At 41.0% G+C, this 14,853-nt stretch overlaps 1 protein-coding gene across 1 annotated transcript; it reads right to left on the reverse strand.

Moving 5' to 3' along the window:
* Positions 1-2,222: 2,222 nt before the first annotated feature.
* LOC133136747 (uncharacterized) lies at positions 2,223-14,371 on the reverse strand. The gene is made up of 5 exons (XM_061254455.1): positions 14,146-14,371; positions 10,291-10,602; positions 7,161-7,472; positions 4,031-4,342; positions 2,223-2,329 (listed from the first exon to the last, which is right to left on the reverse strand). The coding sequence occupies exons 1-5, from the start codon at positions 14,192-14,194 to the stop codon at positions 2,223-2,225; spliced, it is 1,092 nt and encodes a 363-aa protein (XP_061110439.1). The 5' UTR covers positions 14,195-14,371.
* Positions 14,372-14,853: the final 482 nt, after the last annotated feature.

The raw sequence follows: 14,853 nt of genomic DNA on the forward strand, positions 1-14,853 counted from the left end.
CATCAGAGGAGAGTAACGCCATGCTCAACTGGGGTATGGGCGGGGCCTCTGCAAAACAACAACCAATCCACTGGGCCCAAGATGTGACACACTACATAATATAGTCATAATAAACTCATACATCATATCATTTAATATCACAAAAATGCCACATATTCATATTGTTATGACAATCTCATGATAATCTAAGAAATAACATTTATCTACAGAATTATACTTATTTAAAGTGGCTTTAATCTATGATTTCCTCAGTTTTGGTCTATTCTACACTTTAGTTCCTCGCAACCTCCAGCTCTCTCTCACACAGCTTTCCCTCTCCTGACTGTCAGTGTGGTTTCTTTTTTCCAGTCACTTCACCACAGACAACGGTTCTCAAACTCCTCCTCCTCTTGTGTTTATGGCGCTTACACTCTCCTGCGTTACTGCCAGACACTTGTGCCACGCAAACTACACATCTCCGCCCTCGCAACATTAGTGTCCATGGTTTTCCTGTGAATGGTCTCAATTGTGATTGCTAGAGAAACACCAGTGGGAATATGTCTCTATGGTATTTGTTCATATGGAAAAATCATAGATTGCCACTTGCATTAGTGTATGATCACTTTTTCACTCTTATGATTGAAAATGATTGGCATTTACATAGGGCCTTAGGGTGGAACTAACTCCCCGTTGAGGTCAGAACTGTAGAATCTCTCCCCACCTTCAAGCGCAAGCTGAAGACACACCTCTTCAAGCAGCACCTCTCCCCATCCCTCCCTACCTCCCTGTGAACCTTAATTGTTGTCTCTGTGACACTTCAACACACCCAGGGTGGAATAGAACCGGTAACCCTCCCACTGCCAGACAACTGCTCATACCTCCTGGTAATGTTGCCCCTATGTGTATTTTACACATCCCAGTAACTGTAACAGTGTTACATTTCTACCTTGAACTGTGAGCCAGTAGGTAGCAACAGCTTTCTCCTGTCCTCCACCATCTGTTATCATTGCTGTGTAGATCCCACTGTAATTCTGCGTCACATTCTTCAGTAGCAGAGAGAAGCTTGTTTTATCAAATTCTGATATAATACTGTTTTCATATCTCTCTATTAATTGAGGTTCCCGAATGTAATTCACTATCATTCTTGTGATATTAAATCTCCATGATATGCTGCTAAACTGTAGTTCTTCATGTCTCTTCACATCCAGACGAACAGAGTCTCCATTAAGCACAGCTCTGGAAACTAGAAAGAAACAGAAAAATTTTCATTTTAAAACACTCAACACACATTATAACATTAACTACAAGTATACAGCTACAAGCAATTATTGAAATTCTACACAACAATGTATTATTTTAAATCCAATAGATTTGCAAGCAACTGTTGCACATCAACACAACAATTCACAGGATCCATTAAAAAATAGAAACAAACTGCCACTGTGCATCTATATATTTCTGGGAAGAAGTGTAATCCAAGTGTGCAACTATACACATCTGTACAACAGATCATGTTAAATGGATGAACATAATGAAAATATTTACAAATATTTACTACAGTGTACTTGATTCAAAACAAAAACAGTAGCCGACCAGGTTTCGAACCCAGAACCTCCTTGCTGTGAGGCAGCAGTGCTACCCACTGCACCATCCTTGCCACCATTATATAGCCAATTAGACAAAATATCTTTTGATTCGATCAAAGCTCACAATGTTATTGAATTTGACTTCCAAAAAGTGTCCGCATGACAGGCTCACTGTCAAAATGAAGTCAGTGACAAATACAGCAACTGTTTCAGAATGGCCTCACTTCGTTGTACGTCGCGAGATAAGAGCGTCTGCTAAATGCATGTAATGTAATGCCTCGGAACTGCTACATTTAAATGGAGGCAGTGCCCAGAAACCACCTGAAATGTATTTGATTTATTTATGTTTCTCATTAAGTACAATGTTAGCTGCACATGCAACCGTATTTAGATGCGTGTGTTTGAGCTAGATTGATGCTCTTGGCATTTTCACCTTGTGTAGCATTCAAAAGCAGCAAGCCATTTTGAAGCTTAGAGGGGAAATCAATCAGACCCATTGCACAAGCATTGGGGATAGCATGTAAAACATTTTAGAATGTCCTGAAAAAGAAAGAAACTGCTGGCGTACTGAGACACAGACAGTTCAGCAGTTGATGAAACATTGTGAGAACTGTGAAGAAAAACCCCAAAACCAACAGGGCACAGGAAGAAGGTATCTTAATCAACCGTTTTGAAGAGAGCAGCAAACCGCTCATCAGTGGACTTCTCCTCTTGGGACTCAAGGTTGTCTCCAATCCTCACCACTGATAGAGAACACTGTTGGCCTGGGCGGTGACGAAGTACAGAGGCTCACACATACACAAAGACACACGCACACACACCCTTGGATTCAACGCCTTAGTCGCCCCCCTCGAGTCTTTCCCTATCATAGAGCAGTCTGCTGGGGAGTTGAGCGTTGCGCCATGTGGCTGCGCGCTCCCCCTAGTGTCTGAGCTGTGACACCTCCCCTCCCTGACCTTTCCCAATACCAAAATGTGCATGTCTCGAGTTTTCTTGTTGTGATGTTTAATTGTTTGCTTATGTGCTGAGGTTTTTTTTCCTAATCCCACACTGGGCCCCCATAAAGGAGCCCAGTTTGGGGAGTTGCGTTTTTTTCCCTCATCTCCCCCCATTGTTTCTTTCTTATCTAATGATAGTTCTCCTGCTCCTGTCTCCCTCCCCATGTTGGCCACGAAATGGCCTCTGTATGTTTCTTGGACGGGATGAAACTGTCAACTGTAATTTCGTTGCTCTGTACTGTGCAATGACAATAAAGCTATTCCATTACATTCCATTCCAGTAGTAAGAATCTCAGTAGCAAGATTACATTTTGCAAATGTAATGCAAGAGTACAGAAATACAGAGATGAGTACAGAGATGAGCCACAAACATTTTGGAACAAAGTTTTATGGGCTGATAGACCAAGTCAATCACCAGCCCTTAACCGAATTGACCCTGCATTTCACCTCCTAAAAATTGGTGGTGTGATACCAAAAGTGTTATGTTCTAAGTAGTTTAACATATCTCAGTGTAAATACCAGGAAATAAAAAATCTTGATCTCGTGTTCATCTTTTTATCTCAACCGCAAATTAATGTAATGTATCACAACAACAAAGGAATTGGCCGTGCCAATACTTTTTGAGGGGAGTGTATATCATCAATACTACATTTTGAAAACCTTTTTGCATACTTTCTGATCCAATGTGTTCAATTTGTGTATGCAATAGTAAGCAAGTAAGCTTACTATTTTCAGACAGCCAAATTCTGCACAATACTACATCAGGAAATACCAGTGTGTTCAGTGCAACATGATGATGTACAAAAAGAGTAGTGTGTTCTATGGTGAGGAGGCAGATGTGAAACGCCACATAATTCATTTAAAAAATAAAAATAAGATAAATATCCTTGATTCCACCTTCTACCAAACACCAAACAAGTCAATCAAGCAGCTGCTGCTGACTGTGCTGAAGTCTGAGTCATCACACGCCTCATTTAAAATGAAGCTCACTTCACAGTATTTTGTTTTCAGTGTTCTTTCAATACATTCAATTATGGCATAAAAGGTGTTTTATAACGTCTGCAGTCTAATCACCAGGCCCTCAGCACATCACACACACACACACACACACACATACATACATGCACACACACCCATCCCTCTCCGAACCTCCACCTCACGCTCACGACTACTGTCTGTTCTGGCTCCACGGTGGTGGAACTAACTCCCCGTTGAGGTCAGAACTGTAGAATCTCTCCCCACCTTCAAGCGCAAGCTGAAGACACACCTCTTCAAGCAGCACCTCTCCCCATCCCTCCCTACCTCCCTGTGAACCTTAATTGTTGTCTCTGTGACACTTCAACACACCCAGGGTGGAATAGAACCGGTAACCCTCCCACTGCCAGACAACTGCTCATACCTCCTGGTAATGTTGCCCCTATGTGTATTTTACACATCCCAGTAACTGTAACAGTGTTACATTTCTACCTTGAACTGTGAGCCGGTAGGTAGCAACAGCTTTCTCCTGTCCTCCACCATCTGTTATCATTGCTGTGTAGATCCCACTGTAATTCTGCGTCACATTCTTCAGTAGCAGAGAGAAGCTTGTTTTATCAAATTCTGATATAATACTGTTTTCATATCTGTCTATTAATTGAGGTTCCCGAATGTAATTCACTATCATTCTCGTGATATTAAATCTCCATGATATGCTGCTAAACTGTAGTTCTTCATGTCTCTTCACATCCAGACGAACAGAGTCTCCATTAAGCACAAACAAATCCTCTTCAGCTCTGGAAACTAGAAAGAAACAGAAAAATTTTCATTTTAAAACACTCAACACACATTATAACATTAACTACAAGTATACAGCTACAAGCAATTATTGAAATTCTACACAACAATGTATTATTTTAAATCCAATAGATTTGCAAGCAACTGTTGCACATCAACACAACAATTCACAGGATCCATTAAAAAATAGAAACAAACTGCCACTGTGCATCTATATATTTCTGGGAAGAAGTGTAATCCAAGTGTGCAACTATACACATCTGTACAACAGATCATGTTAAATGGATGAACATAATGAAAATATTTACAAATATTTACTACAGTGTACTTGATTCAAAACAAAAACAGTAGCCGACCAGGTTTCGAACCCAGAACCTCCTTGCTGTGAGGCAGCAGTGCTACCCACTGCACCATCCTTGCCACCATTATATAGCCAATTAGACAAAATATCTTTTGATTCGATCAAAGCTCACAATGTTATTGAATTTGACTTCAAAAAAGTGTCCGCATGACAGGCTCACTGTCAAAATGAAGTCAGTGACAAATACAGCAACTGTTTCAGAATGGCCTCACTTCGTTGTACGTCGCTATAAGATAAGAGATAAGAGCGTCTGCTAAATGCATGTAATGTAATGCCTCGGAACTGCTACATTTAAATGGAGGCAGTGCCCAGAAACCACCTGAAATGTATTTGATTTATTTATGTTTCTCATTAAGTACAATGTTAGCTGCACATGCAACCGTATTTAGATGCGTGTGTTTGAGCTAGATTGATGCTCTTGGCATTTTCACCTTGTGTAGCATTCAAAAGCAGCAAGCCATTTTGAAGCTTAGAGGGGAAATCAATCAGACCCATTGCACAAGCATTGGGGATAGCATGTAAAACAATTTAGAATGTCCTGAAAAAGAAAGAAACTGCTGGCGTACTGAGACACAGACAGTTCAGCAGTTGATGAAACATTGTGAGAACTGTGAAGAAAAACCCCAAAACCAACAGGGCACAGGAAGAAGGTATCTTAATCAACCGTTTTGAAGAGAGCAGCAAACCGCTCATCAGTGGACTTCTCCTCTTGGGACTCAAGGTTGTCTCCAATCCTCACCACTGATAGAGAACACTGTTGGCCTGGGCGGTGACGAAGTACAGAGGCTCACACATACACAAAGACACACGCACACACACCCTTGGATTCAACGCCTTAGTCGCCCCCCTCGAGTCTTTCCCTATCATAGAGCAGTCTGCTGGGGAGTTGAGCGTTGCGCCATGTGGCTGCGCGCTCCCCCTAGTGTCTGAGCTGTGACACCTCCCCTCCCTGACCTTTCCCAATACCAAAATGTGCATGTCTCGAGTTTTCTTGTTGTGATGTTTAATTGTTTGCTTATGTGCTGAGGTTTTTTTTCCTAATCCCACACTGGGCCCCCATAAAGGAGCCCAGTTTGGGGAGTTGCGTTTTTTTCCCTCATCTCCCCCCATTGTTTCTTTCTTATCTAATGATAGTTCTCCTGCTCCTGTCTCCCTCCCCATGTTGGCCACGAAATGGCCTCTGTATGTTTCTTGGACGGGATGAAACTGTCAACTGTAATTTCGTTGCTCTGTACTGTGCAATGACAATAAAGCTATTCCATTACATTCCATTCCAGTAGTAAGAATCTCAGTAGCAAGATTACATTTTGCAAATGTAATGCAAGAGTACAGAAATACAGAGATGAGTACAGAGATGAGCCACAAACATTTTGGAACAAAGTTTTATGGGCTGATAGACCAAGTCAATCACCAGCCCTTAACCGAATTGACCCTGCATTTCACCTCCTAAAAATTGGTGGTGTGATACCAAAAGTGTTATGTTCTAAGTAGTTTAACATATCTCAGTGTAAATACCAGGAAATAAAAAATCTTGATCTCGTGTTCATCTTTTTATCTCAACCGCAAATTAATGTAATGTATCACAACAACAAAGGAATTGGCCGTGCCAATACTTTTTGAGGGGAGTGTATATCATCAATACTACATTTTGAAAACCTTTTTGCATACTTTCTGATCCAATGTGTTCAATTTGTGTATGCAATAGTAAGCAAGTAAGCTTACTATTTTCAGACAGCCAAATTCTGCACAATACTACATCAGGAAATACCAGTGTGTTCAGTGCAACATGATGATGTACAAAAAGAGTAGTGTGTTCTATGGTGAGGAGGCAGATGTGAAACGCCACATAATTCATTTAAAAAATAAAAATAAGATAAATATCCTTGATTCCACCTTCTACCAAACACCAAACAAGTCAATCAAGCAGCTGCTGCTGACTGTGCTGAAGTCTGAGTCATCACACGCCTCATTTAAAATGAAGCTCACTTCACAGTATTTTGTTTTCAGTGTTCTTTCAATACATTCAATTATGGCATAAAAGGTGTTTTATAACGTCTGCAGTCTAATCACCAGGCCCTCAGCACATCACACACACACACACACACACACATACATACATGCACACACACCCATCCCTCTCCGAACCTCCACCTCACGCTCACGACTACTGTCTGTTCTGGCTCCACGGTGGTGGAACTAACTCCCCGTTGAGGTCAGAACTGTAGAATCTCTCCCCACCTTCAAGCGCAAGCTGAAGACACACCTCTTCAAGCAGCACCTCTCCCCATCCCTCCCTACCTCCCTGTGAACCTTAATTGTTGTCTCTGTGACACTTCAACACACCCAGGGTGGAATAGAACCGGTAACCCTCCCACTGCCAGACAACTGCTCATACCTCCTGGTAATGTTGCCCCTATGTGTATTTTACACATCCCAGTAACTGTAACAGTGTTACATTTCTACCTTGAACTGTGAGCCGGTAGGTAGCAACAGCTTTCTCCTGTCCTCCACCATCTGTTATCATTGCTGTGTAGATCCCACTGTAATTCTGCGTCACATTCTTCAGTAGCAGAGAGAAGCTTGTTTTATCAAATTCTGATATAATACTGTTTTCATATCTGTCTATTAATTGAGGTTCCCGAATGTAATTCACTATCATTCTTGTGATATTAAATCTCCATGATATGCTGCTAAACTGTAGTTCTTCATGTCTCTTCACATCCAGACGAACAGAGTCTCCATTAAGCACAAACAAATCCTCTTCAGCTCTGGAAACTAGAAAGAAACAGAAAAATTTTCATTTTAAAACACTCAACACACATTATAACATTAACTACAAGTATACAGCTACAAGCAATTATTGAAATTCTACACAACAATGTATTATTTTAAATCCAATAGATTTGCAAGCAACTGTTGCACATCAACACAACAATTCACAGGATCCATTAAAAAATAGAAACAAACTGCCACTGTGCATCTATATATTTCTGGGAAGAAGTGTAATCCAAGTGTGCAACTATACACATCTGTACAACAGATCATGTTAAATGGATGAACATAATGAAAATATTTACAAATATTTACTACAGTGTACTTGATTCAAAACAAAAACAGTAGCCGACCAGGTTTCGAACCCAGAACCTCCTTGCTGTGAGGCAGCAGTGCTACCCACTGCACCATCCTTGCCACCATTATATAGCCAATTAGACAAAATATCTTTTGATTCGATCAAAGCTCACAATGTTATTGAATTTGACTTCCAAAAAGTGTCCGCATGACAGGCTCACTGTCAAAATGAAGTCAGTGACAAATACAGCAACTGTTTCAGAATGGCCTCACTTCGTTGTACGTCGCTATAAGATAAGAGATAAGAGCGTCTGCTAAATGCATGTAATGTAATGCCTCGGAACTGCTACATTTAAATGGAGGCAGTGCCCAGAAACCACCTGAAATGTATTTGATTTATTTATGTTTCTCATTAAGTACAATGTTAGCTGCACATGCAACCGTATTTAGATGCGTGTGTTTGAGCTAGATTGATGCTCTTGGCATTTTCACCTTGTGTAGCATTCAAAAGCAGCAAGCCATTTTGAAGCTTAGAGGGGAAATCAATCAGACCCATTGCACAAGCATTGGGGATAGCATGTAAAACAATTTAGAATGTCCTGAAAAAGAAAGAAACTGCTGGCGTACTGAGACACAGACAGTTCAGCAGTTGATGAAACATTGTGAGAACTGTGAAGAAAAACCCCAAAACCAACAGGGCACAGGAAGAAGGTATCTTAATCAACCGTTTTGAAGAGAGCAGCAAACCACTCATCAGTGGACTTCTCCTCTTGGGACTCAAGGTTGTCTCCAATCCTCACCACTGATAGAGAACACTGTTGGCCTGGGCGGTGACGAAGTACAGAGGCTCACACATACACAAAGACACACGCACACACACCCTTGGATTCAACGCCTTAGTCGCCCCCCTCGAGTCTTTCCCTATCATAGAGCAGTCTGCTGGGGAGTTGAGCGTTGCGCCATGTGGCTGCGCGCTCCCCCTAGTGTCTGAGCTGTGACACCTCCCCTCCCTGACCTTTCCCAATACCAAAATGTGCATGTCTCGAGTTTTCTTGTTGTGATGTTTAATTGTTTGCTTATGTGCTGAGGTTTTTTTTCCTAATCCCACACTGGGCCCCCATAAAGGAGCCCAGTTTGGGGAGTTGCGTTTTTTTCCCTCATCTCCCCCCATTGTTTCTTTCTTATCTAATGATAGTTCTCCTGCTCCTGTCTCCCTCCCCATGTTGGCCACGAAATGGCCTCTGTATGTTTCTTGGACGGGATGAAACTGTCAACTGTAATTTCGTTGCTCTGTACTGTGCAATGACAATAAAGCTATTCCATTACATTCCATTCCAGTAGTAAGAATCTCAGTAGCAAGATTACATTTTGCAAATGTAATGCAAGAGTACAGAAATACAGAGATGAGTACAGAGATGAGCCACAAACATTTTGGAACAAAGTTTTATGGGCTGATAGACCAAGTCAATCACCAGCCCTTAACCGAATTGACCCTGCATTTCACCTCCTAAAAATTGGTGGTGTGATACCAAAAGTGTTATGTTCTAAGTAGTTTAACATATCTCAGTGTAAATACCAGGAAATAAAAAATCTTGATCTCGTGTTCATCTTTTTATCTCAACCGCAAATTAATGTAATGTATCACAACAACAAAGGAATTGGCCGTGCCAATACTTTTTGAGGGGAGTGTATATCATCAATACTACATTTTGAAAACCTTTTTGCATACTTTCTGATCCAATGTGTTCAATTTGTGTATGCAATAGTAAGCAAGTAAGCTTACTATTTTCAGACAGCCAAATTCTGCACAATACTACATCAGGAAATACCAGTGTGTTCAGTGCAACATGATGATGTACAAAAAGAGTAGTGTGTTCTATGGTGAGGAGGCAGATGTGAAACGCCACATAATTCATTTAAAAAATAAAAATAAGATAAATATCCTTGATTCCACCTTCTACCAAACACCAAACAAGTCAATCAAGCAGCTGCTGCTGACTGTGCTGAAGTCTGAGTCATCACACGCCTCATTTAAAATGAAGCTCACTTCACAGTATTTTGTTTTCAGTGTTCTTTCAATACATTCAATTATGGCATAAAAGGTGTTTTATAACGTCTGCAGTCTAATCACCAGGCCCTCAGCACATCACACACACACACACACACACACATACATACATGCACACACACCCATCCCTCTCCGAACCTCCACCTCACGCTCACGACTACTGTCTGTTCTGGCTCCACGGTGGTGGAACTAACTCCCCGTTGAGGTCAGAACTGTAGAATCTCTCCCCACCTTCAAGCGCAAGCTGAAGACACACCTCTTCAAGCAGCACCTCTCCCCATCCCTCCCTACCTCCCTGTGAACCTTAATTGTTGTCTCTGTGACACTTCAACACACCCAGGGTGGAATAGAACCGGTAACCCTCCCACTGCCAGACAACTGCTCATACCTCCTGGTAATGTTGCCCCTATGTGTATTTTACACATCCCAGTAACTGTAACAGTGTTACATTTCTACCTTGAACTGTGAGCCGGTAGGTAGCAACAGCTTTCTCCTGTCCTCCACCATCTGTTATCATTGCTGTGTAGATCCCACTGTAATTCTGCGTCACATTCTTCAGTAGCAGAGAGAAGCTTGTTTTATCAAATTCTGATATAATACTGTTTTCATATCTGTCTATTAATTGAGGTTCCCGAATGTAATTCACTATCATTCTTGTGATATTAAATCTCCATGATATGCTGCTAAACTGTAGTTCTTCATGTCTCTTCACATCCAGACGAACAGAGTCTCCATTAAGCACAAACAAATCCTCTTCAGCTCTGGAAACTAGAAAGAAACAGAAAAATTTTCATTTTAAAACACTCAACACACATTATAACATTAACTACAAGTATACAGCTACAAGCAATTATTGAAATTCTACACAACAATGTATTATTTTAAATCCAATAGATTTGCAAGCAACTGTTGCACATCAACACAACAATTCACAGGATCCATTAAAAAATAGAAACAAACTGCCACTGTGCATCTATATATTTCTGGGAAGAAGTGTAATCCAAGTGTGCAACTATACACATCTGTACAACAGATCATGTTAAATGGATGAACATAATGAAAATATTTACAAATATTTACTACAGTGTACTTGATTCAAAACAAAAACAGTAGCCGACCAGGTTTCGAACCCAGAACCTCCTTGCTGTGAGGCAGCAGTGCTACCCACTGCACCATCCTTGCCACCATTATATAGCCAATTAGACAAAATATCTTTTGATTCGATCAAAGCTCACAATGTTATTGAATTTGACTTCCAAAAAGTGTCCGCATGACAGGCTCACTGTCAAAATGAAGTCAGTGACAAATACAGCAACTGTTTCAGAATGGCCTCACTTCGTTGTACGTCGCTATAAGATAAGAGATAAGAGCGTCTGCTAAATGCATGTAATGTAATGCCTCGGAACTGCTACATTTAAATGGAGGCAGTGCCCAGAAACCACCTGAAATGTATTTGATTTATTTATGTTTCTCATTAAGTACAATGTTAGCTGCACATGCAACCGTATTTAGATGCTTGTGTTTGAGCTAGATTGATGCTCTTGGCATTTTCACCTTGTGTAGCATTCAAAAGCAGCAAGCCATTTTGAAGCTTAGAGGGGAAATCAATCAGACCCATTGCACAAGCATTGGGGATAGCATGTAAAACAATTTAGAATGTCCTGAAAAAGAAAGAAACTGCTGGCGTACTGAGCAACAGACAGTTCAGCAGTTGATGAAACATTGTGAGAACTGTGAAGAAAAACCCCAAAACCAATAGGGCACAGGAAGAAGGTATCTTAATCAACCGTTTTGAAGAGAGCAGCAAACCACTCATCAGTGGACTTCTCCTCTTGGGACTCAAGGTTGTCTCCAATCCTCACCACTGATAGAGAACACTGTTGGCCTGGGCGGTGACGAAGTACAGAGGCTCACACATACACAAAGACACACGCACACACACCCTTGGATTCAACGCCTTAGTCGCCCCCCTCGAGTCTTTCCCTATCATAGAGCAGTCTGCTGGGGAGTTGAGCGTTGCGCCATGTGGCTGCGCGCTCCCCCTAGTGTCTGAGCTGTGACACCTCCCCTCCCTGAGACCTTTCCCAATACCAAAATGTGCATGTCTCGAGTTTTCTTGTTGTGATGTTTAATTGTTTGCTTATGTGCTGAGGTTTTTTTTCCTAATCCCACACTGGGCCCCCATAAAGGAGCCCAGTTTGGGGAGTTGCGTTTTTTTCCCTCATCTCCCCCCATTGTTTCTTTCTTATCTAATGATAGTTCTCCTGCTCCTGTCTCCCTCCCCATGTTGGCCACGAAATGGCCTCTGTATGTTTCTTGGACGGGATGAAACTGTCAACTGTAATTTCGTTGCTCTGTACTGTGCAATGACAATAAAGCTATTCCATTACATTCCATTCCAGTAGTAAGAATCTCAGTAGCAAGATTACATTTTGCAAATGTAATGCAAGAGTACAGAAATACAGAGATGAGTACAGAGATGAGCCACAAACATTTTGGAACAAAGTTTTATGGGCTGATAGACCAAGTCAATCACCAGCCCTTAACCGAATTGACCATGCATTTCACCTCCTAAGAATTGGTGGTGTGATACCAAAAGTGTTATGTTCTAAGTAGTTTAACATATCTCAGTGTAAATACCAGGAAATAAAAAATCTTGATCTCGTGTTCATCTTTTTATCTCAACCGCAAATTAATGTAATGTATCACAACAACAAAGGAATTGGCCGTGCCAATACTTTTTGAGGGGAGTGTATATCATCAATACTACATTTTGAAAACCTTTTTGCATACTTTCTGATCCAATGTGTTCAATTTGTGTATGCAATAGTAAGCAAGTAAGCTTACTATTTTCAGACAGCCAAATTCTGCACAATACTACATCAGGAAATACCAGTGTGTTCAGTGCAAAATGATGATGTACAAAAAGAGTACAGTGTGTTCTATGGTGAGGAGGCAGATGTGAAACACCACATAATTCATTTAAAAAATAAAAATAAGATAAATATCCTTGATTCCACCTTCTACCAAACACCAAACAAGTCAATCAAGCAGCTGCTGCTGACTGTGCTGAAGTCTGAGTCATCACACGCCTCATTTAAAATAAGCTCACTTCACAGTATTTTGTTTTCAGTGTTCTTTCAATACATTCAATTACGGCATAAAAGGTGTTTTAGCACATCACACACACACACACACACACACACACACACACACACACATACATGCACACACACCCATCCCTCTCCGAACCTCCACCTCACGCTCACGACTACTGTCTGTTCTGGCTCCACGGTGGTGGAACTAACTCCCCGTTGAGGTCAGAACTGTAGAATCTCTCCCCACCTTCAAGCGCAAGCTGAAGACACACCTCTTCAAGCAGCACCTCTCCCCATCCCTCCCTACCTCCCTGTGAACCTTAATTGTTGTCTCTGTGACTTGCTTTGTGTATCGGTATTTTTAGTTGGCTAGGTAAGCAGTGTTTGGATAGTTAACTTTGGTCACTTTTTCTCTGTTGTTTGTTTCTTTGTTCAAAAAATAAATAAATAAATAATAATAATAATTGGCCCTCGTCCTTATCTTTGTTGTACAGGTAGCAGTTGAAATTGTACTTCCCTCTAGAGTCTTTCAGCGAACTTATCCCTGGTTATGGATATGCACTTTGTTGTACGTCGCTCTGGATAAGAGCATCTGCCAAATGCCAATAATGTAATGTAATGTAATGTAACATGCACACACACACACACACACACACATACATGCACAGACACCAGACACACACACTGCAGTTTATTTCTCGTGATAGCTGTTTTCCAACCACAGGGCTCTCACAAAAATGCAGCACAACAGGAACCCAACAGAGTTCACTGAACCAGCAGTAAGTACTGTAGGGAGGTATTTATGAAGCAACCAGAGAAACAACTACCAGATCATCTTTGCACTTTTTACTCTTTACTTATGACATTAAATTACATTTTATTTAGCAGATGCTTTTACCCAAGCGACGTACAAAAGGCCATATCAAGGACATACAACAAACAACCAAACATGTCAGATAAGGTACAATTCTAGCAATTCTATGATTAGTTGTAAGACCATGAACATATGTCCATAACATGATTTTACAGAGTAAAAAGGTATCATGTAAAGTGCTTTAATCAGCAGCAAGTAATGTATTATATAAAGTATGTAATGTATTTATAAAGAAACCGGTTTTAAACAGCAACAAGTGCCATACAGTACATGGTTTTAATTGTAATTGCCCCTGATGAGTAGGTAAATACATTGATGGATGAATAAAAGGCACAGTACCTGGGGCAGTGGAGAGAAACAGAGCAACAATGAGGAGAGGAAGTTCCATTCTGCAATGAAACTGTGTGGCTGCGGAGATTTAGAGTAGATCCGACTGTATTGATGTTGATGTGGGACCACTCAGCTCTGAAGGAAAAAGTCACATTGGAAAAAGCTCACATTCTGATACCATTTATATCCCTTTTTATAAATGCTATATTTCAGAGATTAAAATTGTAAACTCACCAATCCACATGCGTACAGAATAATGCATAGTCTTCCATGCGCGACGGAAAAGTTAACAATAAATTAACTGTGAGGGAGCAGGGGAGGGAGACCAAGAGCGACCGGGAAGGGATCACAAAGTTACCAACGATAAGTTGGATAACCACTAAAATAGATGAGGAAAATAACAGAAAAAGGGAACAAAACTCCCCGGCGATCTGCCAACTGAAAATATGACTAGAATTAAAATGGTCAAGAAAACAGCCTTCAAAACAGAGGCGGAACCAAGAAACAAAACTAGGGAAGGTTCTCAGGAGCTAACCTAAAACAAAAAATAGGACCCTAAACACTCTCTCTCTCTCTCTCTCTCTCTCTCCCCACAGGCCGCTTGGCACCTCCCCCTCTCCGAACTCCACCTCACTAGTGATGGGTATTCCGGCTCTTTTTAGAGAGCCGGTTCTTTTGGCTCGGCTACCTAAAAAGAGTGTGTTTGGTGTTTAAATT

Source organism: Conger conger, chromosome 9 (genome assembly GCF_963514075.1).
Source record: "Conger conger chromosome 9, fConCon1.1, whole genome shotgun sequence".
In the NCBI taxonomy this organism is placed as follows: domain Eukaryota; kingdom Metazoa; phylum Chordata; class Actinopteri; order Anguilliformes; family Congridae; genus Conger; species Conger conger.

Coding starts and splice junctions, on each gene's coding strand:
- LOC133136747 (XM_061254455.1), bottom strand. CDS start 14,194: ATGGAACTTCCTCTCCTCATTGTTGCTCTGTTTCTCTCCACTGCCCCA. Junction 4,343..7,160: donor CTACCGGCTCACAGTTCAAG/GTAGAAATGTAA, acceptor GTTTCTTTCTAG/TTTCCAGAGCTGAAGAGGAT. Junction 2,330..4,030: donor CTACCGGCTCACAGTTCAAG/GTAGAAATGTAA, acceptor GTCACCGCCCAG/GCCAACAGTGTTCTCTATCA.